The sequence below is a fragment of the Paramormyrops kingsleyae genome, chromosome 6 (assembly GCF_048594095.1).
Source record: "Paramormyrops kingsleyae isolate MSU_618 chromosome 6, PKINGS_0.4, whole genome shotgun sequence".
Taxonomy (NCBI): Eukaryota; Metazoa; Chordata; class Actinopteri; order Osteoglossiformes; family Mormyridae; genus Paramormyrops; species Paramormyrops kingsleyae.
In genome coordinates, this window is record NC_132802.1 from 13607006 (window position 1) to 13630201 (window position 23196).

At 45.6% G+C, this 23196-nt stretch overlaps 1 protein-coding gene across 5 annotated transcripts in view; it reads left to right on the forward strand.

The window, feature by feature from the left end:
- Positions 1-2547: 2547 nt before the first annotated feature.
- alcama (activated leukocyte cell adhesion molecule a) overlaps positions 2548-23196 on the forward strand; it is a 41933-nt gene continuing 21284 nt past the window's right edge. For 2 of the 5 annotated variants that reach the window (XM_072713708.1, XM_072713709.1), the window contains exon 1: positions 2548-2859. In XM_072713708.1, the coding sequence (XP_072569809.1) occupies positions 2802-2859 (58 nt within the window). In that variant the 5' untranslated portion in view covers positions 2548-2801. Of the gene's footprint in view, positions 2860-3496; positions 3522-8096; positions 8296-23196 lie in introns of those variants that run through there. The other 3 variants (XM_072713705.1, XM_072713706.1, XM_072713707.1) reach the window with 3 other exon arrangements.

Sequence of the window (23196 nt, forward strand, 5' to 3'; positions counted from 1 at the left end):
GTAATGCAGGTCGTTCAGGAGCCGGGCCAATTCATCACACAATTAATTCCATTAGAATCGCTCTTAGCAGTCTAAAACGGTTGATAAGCCAAAAAACATCATTGGAAAAGTAATTACTGTAATCTCCAAATACTTCGATGATGCTGTATGTGGCACACTTAGACACTCTTTATGCCTATTACACCTGGGTGTGTGTGTGTGTGTATGTGTATATGTATGTGTATATATATATATATATATATATATATATATATATATATATATTTCTGTATTAACTAGCACTTCACCTATCACTAAAACAAACTGTAGATGCAACTTAGGTGCACATTTATGAACTATTTAAGGCCACGTTTTTCTTTATAAATGCCAAAATCTTCGTATAAATGTGCGCAACAATGTTTCTCATCTTTTTCGTTCGTACAAAGCCTTTATAAATGAGCCCCCGGGTGAGAAAAAATGTTGTGTCCGTTGCTGCCGAATGAAGTCGAAATTACGAGTGTGTGTATTCAAGTTCTTTGTTGTCGGAGCTAACAGGGGGGAAAAATGGGGGACGCACAATTATATTGTATCAAGTAAAGTGCACACAGATTACAGATGGACACGGCGAACAGCTAATGATAACGAAATTTCCCACTCGAAAGTACGAGTTGAAGGGGCGCTCATGTGCAACGTCCCAGTCGACGACTCATATTTACCATAATTCCGATTACAAGTGAATGCAACATAAATCTCGACTTGGGAAGTACGACCTTCCGAGTCGCACGTGAAGGCAGCATTACTTCTACGCATGTTTGGCTCTGTGATAAGCCTACAGATCTCCTTGTGTTCGATGTAAATATCGTGTTAGTCGTCACTGATACGGTGCATTGTGGTGTGTTTACTCACCCAGAGACCGCATCTATGTGGTATATTATAAAGTGCATTGCACTTGGCTTTTTTAAGGAACGGGACACGCTTGCGCATGGTAAGTGTGGTAGTGTGGACCAAGTGCGTCCGAACAGGACAAAGCCACTGGTTGAGTACTTCTGAGATGAACATGATAAAGAGAATTGCAAACTCTAAATGTTTTGTTAATCCAGTTGCAGGAGGTGTGATTTGGTAAATGCAAATTGGGATCTTACCATCAGAGGTCATAAAAAGAGCACAACTGGAGCTGGGTGAAAGGAGATGGTAATGACTGATCACCTCCCAGCGTCAGGACCCCCCCGCGCGACCACCCTATCTTTTCTAACAGGTCAGAGCGGACGGATGGGCGCGTTTGAAATCACTACAACGAAATAATAGGCTTGCCGACACTTTAACAGTATTACAGGAGCATTTATGTATTCACTGATGGACGTTATCGTAATCCTAGGAGTAAAAACGAAGACGCAAATTGACTATCAAATGTAACAGGATATTACATTTCTCTGATATGTATAATAACATTTACTAAGATAGAGCGAGTAACCCAGTATCCACGAGTAACACAAACACGTCACAGATTAAAATTGTCAGCCAAATGGGCCCGTCAAAGTGACGTATATTCCTATCTCTAATAGTTAAGTAATAGATAATATAGTTTAGTTGCTTGTGATCAACTGTATATTCTACTGGAGTAATTAAGATTAAGTACCTCATGGGTACAAATGCACTACCTACCTGGATTTTAACATACAACATTATAGTTGCATCTTTGTGCCTTTAAACACCATAGTACTCATTAATTTAATACACTCTGATAATTTAAATGAAACTGGGAAGGAATATCCACGTCTATAAATTGTTTCAGTTCTAGAAAACAAGGTATCATTTATAAGATGAGCTTGACACAGTATATTAACAACCTCCTCCTTGCCTTTAATGATAATAGTTCATCTGTCCCATTGTTGAAATATGGCTAAAACGTGTTTGAGCTAATTATACAACTATCATCTATTACAGGATCGAGAATCACCGAACGCGAAAGCTATGAAGTGATTTCTTACTCTCTAAGTCAATCCCATGCATATATAATTCAGAAAATAATTTAAAACGAATTGATCTGAATGCACCTCCACGAACTGCGAAATTATTGGTAGCACAGAACACAATGTTAGCTTTCATTTAAGTCTCATTCCAGTGTAAATAACTGGACAATGGCAAGTGGCAATTGCAAATATTGAACTGAATTCCTGTCAGGACAGTAAACATTGAATCCATCGGACTATTAATTCTAGAACTTAAATAGTCTGGAAGGATATTGATGGACCTTCTGATCTCATTACTCTAAGGGTTTAATTTTAATGTATTACAAAAGGAGAGTAAGTAAAATATAAGTGTATTACATCGAATATGAACTTAAATTTACTGTCACAAATATATTCGTGCATGTCACCATTAATAAACAACAGTCGAAAAAATGTGTCATATTGCATTTTAAGTAGCACGGCAAAAAAGAGGAAAAAAAACACAATACAGACCGAAACAGAGACAAACGACAAAAGCATATTCCGCAGGAATTCCCCGGAAGGTGTCTCTGAGATTCCCCGCAAGCGTAGTTGCCGTGATGCAGAGGGAGGGTTGGGGGAGAGGGCGGAGCCGGCAAACAGACCTTCTGGCTAGGCGTTCCGCTCATTCACCTGCTCGGTACTAGCGGCCGCCAGGAATCGGGAGCTTTCTCCGCACTTCGAATAGGCTTGCGAGTACCGTGGAAAATAACTCAAACGCTTCGTCAACCATTCAGCACGTCCAGAGAAAGAGAGCTAGAAGAGGAAAAAGTCGTATCGCAGTGAAGGATATTCGGAGGAAACAATATCCAAAGTAACTGCGAATTGTGAAGGATGTCTTCTCCCATCTGCTTTCTTTGTGCCTTGTTTACACTCACTCTGTTGCTTCAAGGTAATTTATATTTGTTTTTATAACCGGTTGTTTTGAAGCGTGTATTTACTCTGTCGTTTTGGGTAGCGGACACGTGTGACGGGGTTGTGTTTTACAACGGAAAGCGTAACGTTGTTACGTCGATGTTAATGTAACATAAATATGATGTGTAATTATTCCAACACGTGTTTTTAGAGCAAAGTAATAATATATATTGTTTTCAAACACCGAGTGGTTTCTTTAGACTGAAATCAGCTGCTGGTAGCAAAATACGTGTCCCAAGTTAGAAGTTAAGTATTCGGAAATGCAGTAAATTCCGATCGTTGAAGTTGCGTTTGATTAGTTATGAAAGTATTAAATCATTATCGTTTGAATGAGATGTGATTAGAATTCAGTGCTGCCGTTTCCCGTAACTAAAAATACAGTATTTCGGTGAAACGTGACTCATTATTGATGCCGCATCTTTTTAGCAGGCACTAGCGCTTCTTGGTAGTAACCGCTGCAGGCTACAGATTACGGCGAAGTAGCATGACCGTCAACCATGCAGTTGGAAAAATGTTAGGAACATTTAAAGGATTATAGAAGAAAGGATGCGACTGAATGACAGAGCGTTTTGAAAAATGAAAGGAAAAAGTCCGCGCCGATGACGTCACAACACCATTATTCAGCGACAATGCAGAACTGTGCGGAACTTATTTTTCTTACATTAATTGGTATTTATTTATGGAAATAATTGTTTTTTGAAAACCAATACCCAGCTGGAATATGGAAAACACAAATGATGTGATCACAAGGGAGAAGGAACTGTTTTTTCCGCCAACTGAAGCGCTTTATGATTCTTTTTAAATATCTACTGTCAGGCGTTTACCTTTTGATTAAGCAGGTTAGAGGCGTAATTTTAATTAAGTCATCCGGATAATAGCGTGATGTTTTCCTTAAATAATGCTACTTTAGAGACCAATGTTGCCCAAGTGAATCGCCGTCACAGCCAAGTCAGATTCCTGGCTTTTACTATAATAATAATAATAGTAGTAATAAATAATAATGATAATAATAATATCATACACTTAGTATAACTGCTGTTCGCGTTACTGGATAAAGTATGCGGTGTAGTTAAATTATCCAACAAAACCAGGGACCGGTTAGCGCGCGTTCCAGGTTCGCGTGTTGGTTTCAGTTTTCCTAAGTAGGCAATGTCTTAGTCGCATAGTTGTCTTATGTAACCCTGTGTTGTTAAGTTAGTCTTATCACATGTTAATTAAATTGCTTACGTATGATTGTTCATTGGACGTTGCCTGGTGATATCACACCTGTGACTTCTATTAACATGACATAGGAAATCTTACAGTAGCCTTGTTTCGGATATTGAATTAGTTCATGCGTATATGGATGTGATACCTTTTGTGTGAGGCGACATAAATTAAAATCATATCTGTTACACCGGGTGTTTTTGGGAATATAACAAATATGGGTGGAAGGAGAGTTTAAAAAGAAACTGAGACGAACGATGTTTTCTGATGCTGGTCTCCTGATCGGGGCTATTGTGTGACTAGATGGGGGGGGGGGGGGTGTGCTGTGAATAGGGAGTGGCATGTCAGATTTTAGGATGATGTGTGTTTTTTTTTTTTTTTTTTTTTTAAAGACAGGGGTACCCTGATTATGCGGATTATGTAGAGTAACAGATCGTACGATACCTGGGGAAAGTGTACATTTAGTAAGACGCAACTTGGAAGCGAAACATTTTGTTCTGGTGCTGTGATTAGCCTAGAATCCCTACATAGATAAAGCTGACCAGCGGTATTTTTATGGCTTAAAAAAAACACACACATAGTTTAGTTTGGCTCAGCTGTCGTCAGTGTCTTTTTTTGGCGCGGGACAGATCATTCTCACGTTTAAGGACATTTCTGTCATTCTTCTGTGGTATAATTTGTGTTTTGCTTGGTTCTTTATTAATTTAGTTGGTCGTTTGTTTTTTGGAGGAAAAGTAGTTCCCTTGATGGTAGCATTAAAAAAAAAGCAAAGACCAAAACTGGGTGTGGTGTTTTGATAGGTATCAGTTTCAGTTGCCCCTGGCCACGGCCCTTATGAATTAGGTAAATACCTAAGCCTGGAACTCCGACCGATCCTGATTGTTATTGTTGTTGTTGTTCCATTTTTAATGAACATGCAAATTGACAGATAAATGATTATCTGATCTGCCTTGTGGGCTTGGGGGGGGGGGGGGTGCATTATTCATTTGACTGGAACATGCCGGCTTAGTAGGGGGGAGGAACAGCGCTGTTGTCGTTTATCTGGCATCCTCAGCCTCCTCTTACTTTTGGAAAGGTTGGGCTCCCCCCCCCCTTAAAGACTCTTCCCTGGCCTGTCTCAAGCAAAGATTGATTTCCCTTGTATGCTAAAAGGCCTCATTCCTGCTACAAGCAAAGCAGGATTAACTGTTCTGTTTGCCACAGTGGAAGACTATGGTTATGTGCTCAATTAATTTTAGCTTCCTAGTATGAAACACTGCTCTTTTACATCCATTTCGTTCAAAAAAAGAAAAAAACAAAAAACAGAACTGATTTGACTTTGAACAAATCCTCTCTGGGGTTTTTAATATGTAAAATCATGACTTTGGTAAACCCCCCTGAGAACTCGCACTACTGGTTTTCCCGTTTGTTCATCTTGATTTCTAAATTAAACCCAAACATATATTATGGCTTCTTGGCTGGATAACAGTTTATATCAAAATCTGTTTACTATTACATGCTATTATAGTGGATTTTTTGCAGAACCAGTTTCAGTTCCCTAGCTGATGACGTAGCTGGACCCCGTGAGCAGAAATACCTCAGCAGTTGCAGCTCCTCAGAGTGACGCATTTGTGAATCATGTGTAAATTGCCTGTCTCCGCTGTGTATCTCGCAGTCCCATTTCTGATAGGTAGGGAAGTATCGTTTCGGTGATGTCACTGTAAATACAGATCCACTGCAGCAAGTGTCCTGACACATAAAATGAGGTGGATGTGGGGTGAGCTCAGAGTTTCTGTGGTGAAGTCCCTGGAGAGTGTGCATGGAGATTTACATTTTCTTAAGATTCCTCTGCCAGGAATAAATTCAAAATGTTGACGATGCTAATTGAAGGAAGTCATGGAAATGTTTTGACAGATGCAGCTTTATTTTTATTTTTGTAGACTATCCTCATGAAAGCGTTGGATATTACATTTTGTGTTTTACATACATTCCTCAGTAACTGTGAACAGGTTTAACAGCTCGCGTGCTTGCTTTGATCTGCACTAGACTTCTGGACACCTACCAAGTATCTGTAGATCAAGCATTCCTAGATAACCTTTGGTTGTGATTCACAAAGGAAGTGATTATGAGTGTGACTACACTTAACGAACGGATTAAAATTGAAATATGTTTTCTCCAAAGTCGGCTTTCAAGATGGCTACCCATGGGGGGTGGGGCGGGGGGTGGGTGACTAGCCCTCCCAGGGAGGCAAACCTGTTGGTCAGTTTCACATAGCCAGTTGTTTGAGACATAAATGCATTGGCCTACGCTCTAATCATTCCGTTCAGGTGGCACCAAAAGGTCATGGGGATATCTGGACTTTAGTGAACTGTCTGGCCCTAGAAAAGCACGTCTTGACTTGCTCACCTTCCTTTATCAGTTGTTTTTTTATCTGTGCTAGAGATCCCTGAAACTCGAACTTTGATGACCGTTCATACAGTCCCACCCTGTCGACTGCACAGTCTCAGACAGAGGCCGACTCGAGATAAGAAAACGGTCATCAAAGGCTTTTAAAGCTAACTAGCTGGAGTCATGTGACCAGCAGACATCTGGTTTTACTGCTGCACATCATTCCCTCCCCCATGCCCTGCCCCCACATTGGGTGTATTCCACCTCTCGCCCTGTCTCTCTGCTAAAGGACGAGTCCCTCCCCTGCCCAGGTGGGTCCTCTGTCAGAGTTTTGCTAATGGCCTATTCTTTCAAAAAAAGCAGATTCCCATTGTTCTGTTCCCATTTCCCTCCACACCGAAAATTTAGAAAAAGAATGTTTTCATCAGGGAAATAAAACTGTAATGCAGTACAGGGGACCGATGCCCACAGAGAGCTCAAATTAGGTTTTGGGGGGTTTTCTGATGAAAGAGATTATTTATTCTACTTTCAATCCGTCAGCAGGAACGTCGGCATTCCACTAGCCAGAGTAACTGCAGGCTGCATGCTGTGAGATGTGCTTGTCTAGATGAGGCTGAGATCAGTCTACCTCTTTTAAGTGTAATGTCACTTTGGGCTTTATGTAGCATTAGCTAAAGTCTTAGTATGACAGTTTTAGCTGTGTTTGTCACCAAGTTCAGGTCTGTCGTCGATGATGATGTTGAGATGATATAACTTATATCCCTGGACATATTTTTATATTTCAGAAAGCTTTTAATTTTGAAGATTCCCCATTGTTAGCTCAAATGTGAAGTTTAATAGTCTCTTTTCTGGTCTAATCTTTTCATTACTACAGGTCTGGTAATGTATGTGTATTGATATAAATGGTGTATGTTAGTGGCAGGGAGATTAGTATTGATTGGTAAATTACCCAATTACTCACCTGAATGTGTTCTTTAACTTGTAAGACGCATCCTTTTGGTGACCCGCTTAGATCTCAAAGCCTTGCGAGACAATTAAGGATAAATGGTTTGATCTGGCATTTCTGTTTGCTTGTAGAAAAAGGTCACACAAGTTGCCTTCAGTATTTTATTTTTTTAAATCAAATTCATTCGTCTGATTCTTTGTGCGCATCAATGCAACCTTAACATTCAAAGCCCTGCACTTTTTAATGCACATATTCATGGCTGCTGGGACTGCTACACTCTTTCTCTTTTATTCTTTCTCTGATGTGTGGAGACACACACCTCCGGTCTGAGAATTGGGTCCATCCGCGCCGTGCCGCCTCCTCATGTTTTGAACTTATATGGGCTCAGGATTAAAAAGGTATAAAGTTTTGCACCCCCACAAGATGAATTTCAGTCAAACAAGGCTGTGGAGTTGGGTTGGGGGAGATTCCTAGAGGATTTAATGGGATCACTCTAAAAGCATTATGGGTAAATCTGTTAGGGGTGAAGTGGAGCATGACTCTGCGTTTTTATGACAGCGACTGTGTTCAAAGAGAATAGCTGGCCAGCGATGGGGCAGATGAGAATTCCAGAAGCAGGTCATTTGGAGGGGGAATTCTTGGTGCCTGTGTTCATCGGATTTCTATTTGCATGTTTATCCTTGCAAGGGTGACAGCTCCCAGGAGAGTGAGAGGAGTAAATCGTTGAGGTAGAGGAAGCCAGGCTTGTTGGTTTGGCTCCCCTGTTTCTTTTGATATTCAGGTTTTGGCGAATATTCTCTAAATATTTAATCCCGCAGTTGTGCTACCTGTATCCGTATCCATGGCGGCAGAGTGTCGTGGGAATGAAATTGGCCAAAAGAAGTCACTTGAAAGGTTTGCAGTCATCTTCTGTATTTGAAACATCAACCACAGAATCAAGGAGCCTGGAGCGGAGGAGTACAGTTGAGGCTGGAATCCTAGGAGTTTGTGGTTGAAACTTGGAAGTCGGGACTTACTCTTAAGGTGAAAGGGTGAGAAGATTGGGATCTCATTCCTTCCTTTTGTCCCTTCGTTCTCCTCAGTTCGTAACACTGACGAAGATCACTAGCCTCCACAGTCCTGCTGTCTTTCAGCACTTAACCGCCGGTGTTTAAACTGCAGTTGGAAATGCCTGAATAGTTGTCTTGGCGAGCCAACAATGAGCATGTTCCGGCTTGATTTAATGGTTGGGGGTGCCGTAGGGTTAAAAAGGGGGGCTGAATTCAGTCGTTGAGACAACTGCCGGTTTCTCACATATATCACTGAGATCGGGGTCTTACAGATAATAGTTTTTACAGGCAGGGTGATGAACGGCTGGCTTTCTGGGAGGCTATCTGAGGCCATCTGACTCCTGTGCTCCTTGTCCCTTTTGTCTTGACTCACAATCAAAAGGTTTTATTTACCGCCGGAGTAAATCCCGCGAACACAAACAAACACCCTAACAGCCAGGTGCCGCGACGGAACGCTGGCGCCCCGGCTCGCTTCTCCTTAGTGACGCATTAGCGGCTGCCGGTCATCCGCGTGCTCCCATCATGGGTCTGAACTGCTCCGTTGGTCCCGCTGCTTCAGAGACGGGCCTGGATAATGAAATGGCAGATCCTTGGAAGGGGCCGGTCGCCTCCCCGTAGTCCGAGCGCAGGAACCTCGCTATTGGGGCTGACCGCCATAGCCTTGGGGCTCTCTCTTCACAGGCTGAATGAGGACACATGGTCTCACAAATACGTGGCAGGGGCCCCTGGCCCTTTTGGTCAAGGTCCCTGGTCATGACTTGGAATTACTTCCCAGACGCCAGTTCATGATAACAGCCTGGCAGATTTGTGAGTTGTCTTAGCCTTGAGTTGTATATCTCCCCTCTTTCTAAGGCCCTTCTTTTTTCTTCCCCCTGTCTTTGTGAGATGGTGGTGGTGAATTTAACATAAGAGACAACTATTCCCCCTCAATATGATTCATTTGACGTTCATGCGGGTCAAGTACAATTGTTCCCCTGCTGAAAGAGCCGTATATGCGTGAGCTGAGTACAAGGGTGGGGGGAGGGATTGCATTATAGGGCAACTGAGAAGAAACGACCGTGTCCTGTAAGGGGACTATAGAGAGCTAACCCCCCCCCCATGCAAAGGTGCCCCATTGAAATGCATGAGGGAGCTGCGAGGCGCAAGGGAGGGGGGACGTCATGCAGAATGCACCGAGGGGGCTTTCTCCGAAGGCCTCCCACCACCTGCGCTGGCTGGGTTTTGTTTGAACAGGAAGTCAGGTTGTTTTCTTTACATGCCAACCCTTTGTTATTCAGACAGGCTTCCTCCAGTGGAGGTCCCTGCACTCTGTTGCATCGTCAAGGCAGGCTCGCGCTACGGTTTAATCTTTACTCCCTCTCTTTCTGTTAATATCCTGGGGGGGGGGGTTGGGTACAGGCATAATAGGGGCTTCCTCTATACTCTATGCCTCACCTGCGGTGCTTTTGAAGGGTAATTTCTGAATGTTTGGGGCTTTCCTCCAATCCTCCTCTGCTATGCTGCAATGCTAAAAGCTGCAGTGATAAGAAGCTACGTACTGCTGGCCTGAAATGGGGACTGATGAGGGGGTTTGCATCTTAGATGGACGCTCAAAAAACCGATGGAGTTTCGTAATCGCAAAATACACACGAAACTGGTTGAGGTCCTTTTTATTTAAATTCATGCCCACATTTCAAAGTCTGGGAGAGACTTTGGCGCCCAAAAAGCAGCCCCTGTCCTGCTGGCAATGATAATACCCACTCGTTAGTCTAATTTTACCCAGTGGGCGGAGTCTTGGTGCTGCTTCTTATATCCTTATAGGGCGAATCATTGCGATATCGGTGGTAGCGCTGGCAGATAGTAGCACCAGCAGATAGCGAACTGGAGCAGGTTCTATCTGAGAATAGCCTCATGGCTAAACTATTTGTCTGGGAACGTTCTACCTCAAGTGGCTTAACAGCATTGGACATGTCAGTGCCCCTCCTCTCAGCTTGGCGATCAACTCCTCTCTTGGCCGGGATGATTGTTTACTTCCTGTGTGCCCTTTTATCCTTGGAATGGCTCCAAGAATTGTACCAAGCATGTGTTCTTAAAGCCCTTTGGTATAAAATCTTTGCTTGTTATAGACGAAGATGAGGTACTTGCTTGAGGCTTAAATTCAGTGGAAGAACAATGTGCTTATTACTGAGGTTGTGCTGTTGCATAACAAAAGGCTGTTGATCACCTGATGAATAAAACTATAAAACTGACAATCGCAAATAAAGGCCAGTCTCGATGTCACGCTCGCGGACCTCTGCAAATACTGGCGTTCTCTGGAGCAGGCCTGGCATGATGACATGTCATTTAATGAGAAACGTAGCTATCTGGGGGGTCGCGTGAGATGTCACGGGTCTCGGGTGTTGGCTCGGAGTTGAAAGTAGGCTTCTATTAGTTTAATTTCCGTAAATTTGTTTGTGGCAGTAAATTATTTTGGCGTTTATGTCTCTTAAGCCCTTGACTGCATGGCCCTTAGCTTCACGCCAGTATTACAGTTCTGGCTGTGGTCACTCAGTGGCTTTTGTGCTTCTCAGACATGCCATTTTATTAAGTTATGCCTCGGAAATCAAGAATCGCTCCCAAGGAACCTGCCGCTCTGGCATGGATGCAAAGGGGCACGTTGTGTTTCGCCGGGCAGCTGTCCTGGACTGGGAGGCTGCTATTATCCATTGAGTTTTTCTCCAGCTCGACAGCTGAGGGGAGCAGAACTGATTTTTTTTTTTGCCCCCACTACCCAAACACAGATGCCTTTCTCTTCACGGATGTCCACTAAAAAAATAGAGGGGAGTAGGGATTTCCGAGCAAACGTGGTCACCCGACGTGCCATTTAGCTCACCGTCATCTGTTAATCCCATTTTCCATCAAAAGATGTTGACAGCTGTTGCTTAAGGGAGAGAAGAAAACAGATAGTGTAAGTTCCCTGTCTGGGCTGCCTTAACTGGCAGCCTCCTTCAGCCCTGGTCAGGGCCTGTGTGTGTGTGTGTGTGTGTGTGCGTGTGTTTGTGTATATATACACACACTGCAAAAATCAGTAAAACTTTTGTTGAGGAACTTGCGGCACATGGGCTTGGTATGTCAACTGCCATGATTAGGCTCTGTGGGTGCTTTTGGGCAGCCGTTCCCAGGCATCCCTCCAGGCCTGGGGGGCCTGTACCACCCCAGGAAGATCAGCCCGTTCGGTACAGCTAATTACTTCCCTGCAAAGACATCAGGCTCCCGAAACCACCTGTAATACCTGCTTTTCATATCGCTCAGTCCCGGCGGCTGGCTTGTGGTCCTGAAAGTGATTAAAACAACAGTTAGGGGATGTACTATATCCTTTCATTCGGTCCTCGGAATATCAGGCTTTGCCATCTGCTCTCTTTTAAAATGAAATTTCAAACGCAAAAAAAAAAAACAGGAGCAAAGGAGTGCTTGCTCTCCCCCAGCACCATCTGAAGTGTACCTCATGCCATCTAGGACGTGGAGTTTGTTTCTCTTCGTGCTTCAGGAAAGCCTTTCAGATGAAGCTTGGGAGTTAAAAGCTTTGGTGTGTAAAATGTCTTCATATAGGTGGGGATAACGGCAGGTTTGGAGGGCCCCCTATTTATTCCAGGTGTGTCTGCGCCCGTTCCTGTTTGAACGCGCTGTCCTGAGGCTGAACCACACTCAGTCTAACTTCTGTTGCGTTCTCCACCGACCCAAAAACTCATGACCTCAAGCTTTCTTTTGGTTTCCAGTGGAAATCTGGTGCATGCTGGAAACGACCGGGACTCGTTTGCCTTGAAACTCAAGACAGAAGGTCGACACGAACATCGGGGGAATGAGGCCGTTTGAAAAAGCTCTTACTCATTTTTGACGGCTCAGTAACAGTCATTGTTATTGAAGGTAGCTATGAGTTCCAACGGTCCTTGTGGTCCCTTTGTTTCCCAACAGACAGCTTCAAGTTTAGTCTTGTGTGAGGAAAGAGCTGCAACTTCAAAGGACATTATCGCAGACAGCTCTGGGGTGAAATTCCATCCCCCTTTATGTTTGCCTTTATCTAACCAAATAGCGCCAGGACGGATACAAAGTGAGTCTTATTATTATATTTTTTATGGCAAATTGTTAAACTCTAATCAGGGAGCAAGGCGGTCAATTCAGCTTTGAATCGTTGCGTTATCTGTTTTTCAAAACGGATGGTTTTCAAAATGTCTGGCGGTACAAAGCAGCAAAGATCACAGGTGTTTATTTCCTCGGCAGAAACTAAAGCTACATGCTGAGTCAGACGCTGGAAATGAAAGGAGTAGCAGTAGAGAACCGATGACTAAGGGCTGAGTCGTCTTCCAGCTATTTTGTAGCCAACTCCCAACAACATTTTTTTAATTGTTTAAATACGCTGCACCATTAATAGTAGCAGTTAGCTAATATGGATTGCCCTCAAATGCACAATGAAGTATATTTATTGTGTATTGGAAAGTCGTTTTCCCTTGAGCCGGCAGCCATGTCACTGCCTATAAAATGTCTCCAGGCATCATATCCTTTTAAAAATGAAGCAGATTTTTCTTGGGGCCAGAGGGCCTGTCTTGTAAGTGAAGGGGAACCGTCAGAGAACCAGCTAATCGCGTCACTGTTAAACTTCCATCCATCACTGTCACATGTAAGTCTGAGCTACTTGCGAGGTGAGGTGACTCGGACAGTTATGCTATTTAACAATACCCTGACAGGTAATTTATTTTTTTCTCTCTATATTAAAATCAGGGATTATTTTTAAATCTTTGGTGTAAGCTAACACTTGTTAGCTGCCCTTGGTAGTAACTTACAAAGGAATGGAAGGAATGGTATAAGTAGGTATGAGTAACTGGCACATTAGCTAGCAATTGCCCAATCAGGTTGATCCGCAGTCTCAAAGGTTAGGGTAATTACTTATAAAACCCACGTGGATTCCCAAAGCTGCCGCTGGGTTTTTTTTGTGTTTTTTTTTTTTAAATATTTTTTTTTCTGCTGAAATCCCTGGTAGCGCCAGAACAAGATAAAATCCCTCTCAGTTGTCTGTGAGGACCATCAGTGATTCTTTGAGGGGGGGTGGCTCTGTGCTAGCTTTTGCTGGAAAGTGATGGATGACCATAATCTCTGTAGCAGTGGCAGAACAACAGAGTTCTTGAGGAACATGTCTGCCACCCTCCAAGAGCGCTGCCCCCCCCCCACGCACTGTTGCCAGTGTCATCTGATGACTCAGCTGGTGATTTTTCCAGATGACTGACTTAAAATCCGGAACAAGTTTTCTAAGAAGATCTGAGATGGCTCATATACTTTGTTTTCATTTTATTTTTACATTTTGTTTTCTCAATTTCATCATGTTTTTTGCTTTCCGTTTGCCTTCCCCTTTTTCTCTGTCTTCAGGAGGGAAGTCTGTGATCCGATAGCCACACTACATGTAATAGTAGTATTGTTTTATTTTAAACTGCTTTTCCTTTTTAAGCTTTTTTCGAAATGGCCACATGAATATTAAAATAGAACTCTGGTGCTATAGATATTTTTAATCCTTTAAAAAAAAAAAAACGTCTAACCTGACCATTAATAATTCTGCAATGTGTTACCAGGTTTTGCTGATGTAAATACACAGGAATGTTAATTATAGTGAAGCGTTACTTGCTCCCGTTAAAACTTTACTACCTTATTTTTTTTGCTTCAACACATTCTGACATGAATAATGCATAACGTCTCCTCTACCGACACTTAAAATTTATTACAGGTTCTTTTTTCTTCTTTTTTTTCCCTTTAAAGTAACTGCAGTATGAGACCAAAAAAACCTGCCCCATTGCCACCCTCAGTGTCAACCTGACCTTCTAATAAGGGGTCTTTGTGTGGCCTGTACCGTGATGAGTAAATGCGTTTCAAACTTCTCGCCGTACTGGAAATACTCGAACTTCAGCATTCACTACAGGTCCAGGATGTGACATAGACCATGAGCTCAGTTGGTAGCTGATATGTTTCCCTGCCCTGCCTCTGCCTGCCCCTTCCAGGTGCTGTGCGGTACGAGTAACGGGACCTTTGGCCTTTCATTCTGCCAAATGGGTCATTTCACAAATATGCATATTGAATTCTGAACATTCAAGACTTTTTTTTTTTTTTTATTGTCATTGTACAGTTGCCTGGACAACGAAATTAGCTAGCAAGACCACAAAGATGCAAGAAAGTGTCCCTTGATCTGTGTATCACTCCACAGACACCTCATTCCCCCTTGGTAGTGTGCCCGTTTAGTCTCCACCGTTATTTCAGTTTGACTGGTCTTACACACGTATCACACTGTCTCATGACTGTGGTGACCTGGGAGTCAATTATTGTGCAATGACGACTGTCATTGGTCACGATTAGATTATTATTAGCGAGTCTGGGAAATTTCAGCCCTGTGGAACATGCTCTGTATAAAAGACCAGTACTGGTTTTCATATGAAGGGGGATGTTGGCCGTTCCCACCAGTATCGAGAAGTGTTTACGCTCAGCCTGTGGCGGTCACGTTTCCGATGGTTGATAAATCGCATGTGTTACAAAATCTGCCCTTTAGCCCCAAGCTCAAACAATGCAGCGGCATCTGTAACAACAGGCGAGTGCGGGATGTGGTCTATGAGCATCGCCGCAGACAGAGTAAGCTAAAACCTGGCACGGTGTACATGGGACAGCAGCCACATGTCGTTGTGGAGTCAGTCGTAGGATGGTGAGACGCAGGAAATTGGGCCCTTGCACCTTCAGCTTCAGCATTAGCTTTCACATTAGCTTTACTTTTTAGCATTAGCATTAGCCTCAGCTTTACTTTTAGCGTTAGCTTTCGCTTCAGTGTTTAGCTTTACCTCTGCCTGGTCCTTTAGCTTTAGCTTTAGCTGCCTTTTGGTGAGCAGGAAAATCGGCCTCCTGATTCCTTCAGATGCTCCCTGACTTGTTCTCAGTGATTTAATTTAAGTTTCCCTCACTTTCCTCCTCTTTGGGGAAAAAAAACATCTGCAGACTAATAAAATAAGTCATTCAGCAGAAGTTTGTCACCTTCAGAAAGGGAGGGAGGGCCGAGTTGTTTTCCCCCTAAAGGATAAGATTTTTTAATGCACAATTGATTTCCTCCAAATCACTTGTTACAGGTTCAAAACTGTGATTCTAACGGATCACTCCATCATCTGGTGTCATGTTTCCGGTGCTTTTGTGAAAGGATTTCTGCCATCCGTGATGCCTCCTGAAAAGCAGGAAGGCAAAAATAATTTTGAGATGAAAATGTTAGCCCCTGTAGGGATTCCTCCTCATTTGCCCCCTCCCCCCCAGTATTGATCCCAAATCTGCAGAAAAATACTTCGCATCATGCCTATTTTATCTGGCTATTCTCTGCAAATCTGCCTTTCCAAATGTGCATCTGTAGGATATGTGCTCTATATTCAAGGCCGCCTGAATGCATCCGGTAATACAGATGGATGATGCCAGTGTATTTAACTTTTATTAGCAACATATCTGTAATGCATAAAAGCCACAATTGCTTCATTTATTGGGCTGGGAAGGCAACCTAAGACATTAAACTACTCCAGAACACTGCGTAGTGTGTGTCTGGTGCTGAAGTTAATTATATGTAATTTTAATTGCTCTGTGTCACAGATGGACTCAATTTGAAACATATTACTAATAAATATGTTTGCCCGGTTTACAGCTTGGTGGTAAACATTAATCAACTACCTTCAAACTGACTGTTTTTGTAGGAAATTCACTTTTGGCTGGTGTTTATGTAAACGAATGATGCAGTACTCTACCCTTTAAAATGTACCTTTTGGCTTCTTGATACAGTGTGTTTTTTTATATCACTGTGGTCAGCTGCTAGGGAATACATTACTTACTTTCTTTAAATTGACTTGGGCTTGTTTAACATAACTCGCATAACAAATTGCATTACCATATTTTAATTACTCTGTGCGGGCAGCCTGTTGGAGCGGGAGAGTAATTCCGGAAACGCAGAGATAAGGCCTGTCCCCGTCCAGCACCACTCCGCCGGCCCGAATCCGGGCCCAACTCGTGCAGACGTGGTGCTACCAGGCACAAGGGGGAGGGGGGGCTTTTTTGGGAGAGGCCAGACTGATGTGCCTGGCACGCTTCCCAGCGCAACCCCCCAACGCCATGGCTCAGATTCCTGGGACTGTGAATGTGTGTTTGTGGGGGGGTGGGCTGTTTATCTCTTCCAGTAAGTGCAGATGGGCTCTCCCAGCCCACCTTGGCCTGATAAGGTAACAGACTTTATCTGTGTCCCTGAGAGTGAAGCGGCGAGGGGCCGAGGAGGGGGGAGCTGAAGAGTGGCCTTGTCCTGATTTGAAAAAGGCCAGGAGTCCAGCCCTGTGGTACCAGGAGAAAGTGCTCCCCCCTCGCCTCCTCCTCTGTGTGCAACAGCTTCAGTATCGGTGCTGTTAACAACACCCCACCCCCCACCCCCCACGGGCCCCTTCCCGGGACGGAGGACCGCTAGCGGGCCGGTCATAACTCTGGCATGTTCGGACCTCTGTACCAAAGAACTGCGATACGGAGATTTAAGGGAGGTGGCTGAAAAATGCTACTTGAGGACGGTGATGAATGAGCAGTCGGTTGACTTCTCGCCATTAATTCCCGGCCCCCCCCCCCGGCCCCCCTGTCCATTGTGTTTCCTCTCCCACCGAGTGTCTGGTGCAGTTATTCATCTGTCATTTCCTTATGTCATGAAATGCCATTTGCGTGAATTGGCTCTCAGGCAAAAAACTTTTTACTTCCCCGGCCCCCCCCCCCCCCCACACAAACGGTTAACCACAAGGAACAGAACGATCCCTTTGCCCTCGCGCATATTCTGCTGGGAAAGCGGTGTGGATTTTCGAGCGTTAATCTTCACTAGAGGACTGGGGTATAATTGCCGTCTCGTCATAGGCAGCCGCTGCCGCTATTCATGTATCCTTTGGATAATTCCTTGGATAATTATTCATAGAGCAGCTTAAATATAAGAATTAATATTTCAAGCAAACCTGTGTTAGGAGGGACCTGCTAGGGGCAGAGGGGCAATCAGATCCATCCGCTTGATGTGAGTCCGTCACTCCTGTCCCCATTAATCTTTAATTGGCTATATTCTAATTTCCTGGCCCTGGGTTGAAGTTCCTGTGTGGGTTTGTGGCTGTCTGGTCGCCGTGGAGACCGAGCAAAGGTCGCTCAAAACTGAGCTTCCGGTTTCCCACTCAGGTAGATGAAGCAATGCGGTGGGGGGGCGGCTTTAGGGCGGTGGCACAGTGAATTTGGCTATGAAAGAGAGAGAGAGAGAGAGAGAGAGAAGGTTGCAAGACAGGGTGGAGGAGCCATAATGACGCGGCAACCATGTAGACTCCTTCCCCGGGAGTGGACACAGTGGGACCATATGGGGTGTGGTAGTGGGGGTCAGATTGCGGCCAGAGGGGTGCAGAGCCTGGGGTTTATATAAAGAATGGAATTCAGTTGGTGTGGGTAATTACGAGTCCCCATTGCGACTCTGCCCCCCCCACCCCCACCCCCACCCCATCAGAGGCAGCCACAGGGGACGATTGCCACTGTGTGCTTTGGCCTAAAGCTGAGCTGCTGCTCCTGATTAGGGTGTGGTTCTCATATCCCGGTACCCGCGGCCCCCGGGAACAATGGCCCCTTTCACCTCAAAGCACCCGTGTGGGTTTTGCTCCGAAGGCTCGAAGCTCCTCAAATCGCCAGTTGTTTTTTCTTTCACCCTTTTCCACCCCTCAGGTAACATTAAACCCCATTTAAAAAAAAAAAAAAAAAAAAAAACGAAAGGCCTTCAGCTCATGTAAAATTAGAAAGCCTTCCAGAGTACTTTACAGCCCGCCTGCTGGGATTCGGACATCACTACAGCAACGAGGCGAGGGGGTGGGCGCTGGGGGAGGGGGGGGTCTTCTCTGATGCAGTCTCGGGAAGGCATCAAACTCACGGTGCCTGTTATGAGCTCTGCGCCACCCAAGCATGTGCCTTTTTATTATTATTATTATTTTTGAAAACACGGCACTCAATTCTTCCATATCAGTTTAGGGGGGGGGTTGGAGTTGTTTGTAGCTGAGCTGTCAGAGGACTTAAAAAAAAGCCTGTGACTGATCCCCGTGAAATATATCAACACGTCAGACATCATTATATCTCAGAAAAGTGCACCGGGCTTTCCCACGTGTCATGGTCACAGTTTCACATGCAGAGTTAAAAAAAATAAAAGAACCTTCTGGTAATTTCCCTAAAAGTCCTAGATTAGAAACAAAAGGTCGTCACCATGAATGCTAGACCCCGCCCCCCGCGGTGACCCTGACGCTTCCAGACGGAAGCGAAAGTATCCAAACAGCCGAGCCATGAGGCCCCTCCCCCGAGAGCAAAGCAGCTGCGGTGTGGTGTGTCAGAACCAACCCCCCCCCCCCCCCCCCTTGCTGCCAGACTCGATGAGGTTCACACCTCTTGTCAGCTTGGATGAACCTGATAGGTGATGGCGCCCTGCCCCCCCCCCCTGGTCGGGCCTGTTTATTTGCCCTTCAGTGACCCTTCCCTTCCCACGGGCCCTTGCAACACGTCCAGTAGTGATTCTTTGCGGGGGGGGCCAGAGTGCGGGAGGGGCGATGGGCTCCCACCGCCTGTTTTGGTTTGCAGTGTTTCCTAGTTGAAGGTGGTGACGTGTTGGCTGCCATTGCCTGCATGGTCACTTGTCTACATCCTGTCCACCCCCTTGTGCTATAGGTGTGGCCCCCGTTGGAAGTGTTCCCCTAGTTTCCACAGGCTGCAGGTAACGCGGGTAAGGGGGGGGGGAGTTATCTCCGACCGTACCACTGATAAGGACTGGAAATGTTGTTCACGGCGTGAGTTGAGGCACTTTTTTCCGGAAGACGGTGTTACCTGTTTAAACTGTGTTTACGGTGATGGCTCCTCGAAGGGCTGCCGTGTGCTGGAACAGAGGAGCCCTAATCTTAAAGTGAATTGATGGGAAATAGATAGTGAAACCCAATCGGAGTGAGCAGAGCTGCTTTTCCGATGAGATTCCAGATAGGCAAGTCCCCACAAAATATCTCATTATTTTATTTATTCAACACTTATTCCCATACTTTTGTTCAGAGTGACCTATCATTATTATTATTATTATTATTATTATTATTATTAATAATAATAATTCCTTTAGACATATGGATATTTTGCGGGCAGGCTTTGTACACATTGCTGAATATTTTTGCAGAGAGATTCCTCCTGGGACTCAAAGCAAGCAAGCAAGCTTTAAACGCCCATGTCCTTGAATTCCGGCCGCTACTTTTGGTTTGAGGTCAGGGACGCTACTGGATGCCGTTCTCAGATCCAAGCGGCAGCCGTGGCCCCTGCTTTGTAAACAAGAGCCTGGTGCCAGGGGGGGGGGCGTTAGTTAGAAATGGTTTGTTGATTTCTTTGGGAGGGATTTTATGGTCGTATCAAAGCCAAGAGGCTCGGGCAGCCAAGAAGGAAACCAGGCCCTGGAACATGAATCATGTCATCTTCCAGAGTTACGGTCAAGAAGAATGCCAGGCCCTGGAACATGAATCACAGCATTCTGCCCAGTTATGGCAGGGTACGAAAATGCCTCCTCCCACCCCTCTGATCTGCCAGCACCCACTGTAAGCGTGTTTAACTTCCAGCATACTGCTCCCGCCGAGAGGAACGCGGGCCCGCCAAAGCTGGCAGAGCAGGGCGGCTGGTGGTGCGGTTTCGCTGGCGGAGGGGCTCCTCGCCGTCCACCAGGATCGCCCGCGCCACCCGACGGGATGCGAGTCCATCTGTGGTGGATTAGAAAGCACTGGATCGATAATTATTTAGCACGGCAGATTGGCGGCCAGCAGGAGGCTTGGATTTCCACCAGGTCGGGGTCCCGCCTTATCAGATGCTGCTGGGAAGAGCCGGGCCGGCAAACCTGTGCCGGTTAGCGCTCGGAAAGTCACTGACCCGGCTAGACTGGGAGGGGGAGGGAATGGCGAATGCGCCGCTTTCTGCTTTCTGACTGCTGTCGGTGTCTAAGGCCACGGCGGCGGCAAAAATCCCCACGTTTCCTCGTATGTTTTAACAGGGAAGAAATAACAGGGCTTCAGCATCTAATTACAAGCTGATAGTACAAGGCTGCCTTTTCCCATGAATCTAATTTGGGGACGTGCTCGCCAGCGTGTGGCAGAGCGCGGCTTTGCCCCCGGAGTCATCTGCACGGCTAATTATTGTGCTCACCCGGCGGCCTGAAAGGTCTTTTGTTGTTCCTCCAATGAGATCACTTCCCCATTTGCATATCTGTGAGGGGAGGGGCCGTGGGGCTTGTCCAATGGCCCACAGGGTTGTCGGATAACCATCTTTCATTAGGTTGGAGCCCAGGTGTCCCACTCCGCAGGGGCAGCAAGCAGCACGTGTATGGAAGCCGCGTGCCGGTTCAGGGCCATGATCTCGGGCCTCAGTCCGTGGGCCGTGGCTCCAGCACCCGTATCTGCAGGAGACTCTACCAAACCTCGCCTCTTATCCAAACATAGAGGAAAAGGTCACTTCGCTGGCACGGCTCGATGGATACGAAGGAAAAACGACGGAAACGGCCTGTTCAAATATTCATAGAAATACTGACCGTAGAGCACGTGCACCCTTACGGTTTTATGTCTGTTACCCTTCTAAGTCCATGTGGGTCAGTGACCTTATGCATTTACTGAAGAAATCGTAATGCAAATGACTTGCAAGGCTTCCTATTGCCTAGGACTTGGCTTGACTTTTTTCCGTTATGATTTATGGTGGATTGAAAGAGTTTGTATCCCCTCGTCCATATCGGAGTGGCTCGCTGGTGGGGATGCAGTGATACGATCTCAGCTTTACTGGTCTGGGAACAGTGCCTAGAAAGCCCACCTCATCGCAGGCTCTGTTGTTTAGCTCGGCAACATTGCCGGCCTTTATCCAAGGTACACGCGTGTGGGGGCTGTTTAGAGGGGGGGGGGGGGTAAGAGGAGAGAAATTGTTTCTGTTGTAAAGACCTTGACATGCCAGAAAAAGTGAGCAGATGCGTCTTGTGCGGCGGAGCTGCATCCCAGCTCACTCCTGCGAGGACGTGAGGTTGTGTGGCACGACGGCGAGTCCCACAGCCGTGAGAGACCGACACCCCCTGGATGCCGGAATGGGGCCGCTCTGCGATCACTGTCGCCCTTGTCATCTTATCAGGGAGCCGCTTTTCTCTTTAAAGAGAGAGTAATTATCTAAGCCAGCGGCACTGTGCAGCATGGGTCTGTGTGCGTTGTGGGGGGTCCCTGTTGCCCCCTCCCACCCCGGTTCCCAATTATTGCCTGCATTTCATTTGTGCCTCCAGAGTTGGATGTCTGCATCCTCCTTGCCCCCCCCAGTCCTGCAGCTTAATATTCCTAATGCAGTCACCTCATAAAGTCCCCCCTCCCAGGTCGCCCGTATATTTGTCTGAACCCCCCCCCCTCATATGATTTATTTCCTGAAAATTAATAGCTATTTGTGCTACTTGGCTCGTTGTTATTTAGCGATCACGATTGCCAGGCAATCCCCCCCCACCCCCCCCACCGTTTCAGGCCCTGCAGACGCTGAACCCTTTACCGTGAGCTGGGTCGCCGTGACATCACAGACCGCCCGCTGGCATGTTTACGTTCTGCACCGCATTTGCAGTGTGACTCTAATCTTTCACGCCGGCGGGGAGATGAAGCCATCGCTCTACCTGCCGGCGGTGAATTAGGCTTGGAGGAGGGGGGGGGGGGGGGCTGTTCCCTCAAAGTGCCGTTTCTCTCGCTTTTCTCACTAAATGCTGTTCCGCAGATGCGTATCAACAGCAGGTTCAGTAGAGAAGCGAATGGATGAGCTAGAATCTTGTAGGCCTAGAAGGTTCCTCAGAGCCGTTTAAAGAATGAAGACACCCCCATCGGAGTCCCCCACCTCCACGGGTACGTTCATAATTCACGGCATAATGAGTGCTGCTGTCGGGTGCCCTCACCTACCCGGCTGACTGAGATGGCCAGTCTTTCTGACACAGTCTGCTTCAGCCGGCGCCGTTAATCTGACTCTTTTTGAGCCTTTGACAAGCAAAAGGCTCGAGTTTTCCAGGACTCCTAAGCTTTATTGCCATTTGTACAAGTGCACTGAAATATTCACTGTAGACTTAAACAACACATAACGATAAATAAAAAAAGTAGCAAATCACAAATCGCCCAAATGTAGCCAAAATTGGAACCGGGAGAGGCGGAAGCAGCAGTCACAGGCTCACACGGCTGCACTCGCCATCCACTTGTGTTTTTTTTTTTATTTTATTTTATAAATTTGACTTTTGACCCTGTTCAGCTCCTCTGTCTCATACCCCTGGGCCAGTAGTACTTCAGAAAGCTTTCAGTCCTTTGGAGTAAAGAATCTCTGCGGGTCTTTCCCCCCCCCCCCCCCCCCCCACCAAATGTTCATTGCAACTCTGACTCCATCTCTGTTTTCACAGTTACAGAAATATTTCACGAATGGCTAATTTCACCCAGAGAGGAACTATTACAACCTCTCTGCTAGCTTTGTTTAATGAAACTACTATGTTTGTGATGAAGTATTGTCCTTTTAGATCTTAATTAACCAATTTAAAAACTGCTTGGATAGATGACAGATTGCGTGGGGAAAATGAAGGCGAGGATTGAACAGGCATTGAAGGCGAATACCGATGAAATCAATCAATCCAGCATGTCCCATACAGTACTAGACGTCTTCATATCTCCTTTACCTCCTATTTATATTCAATGATAATTGG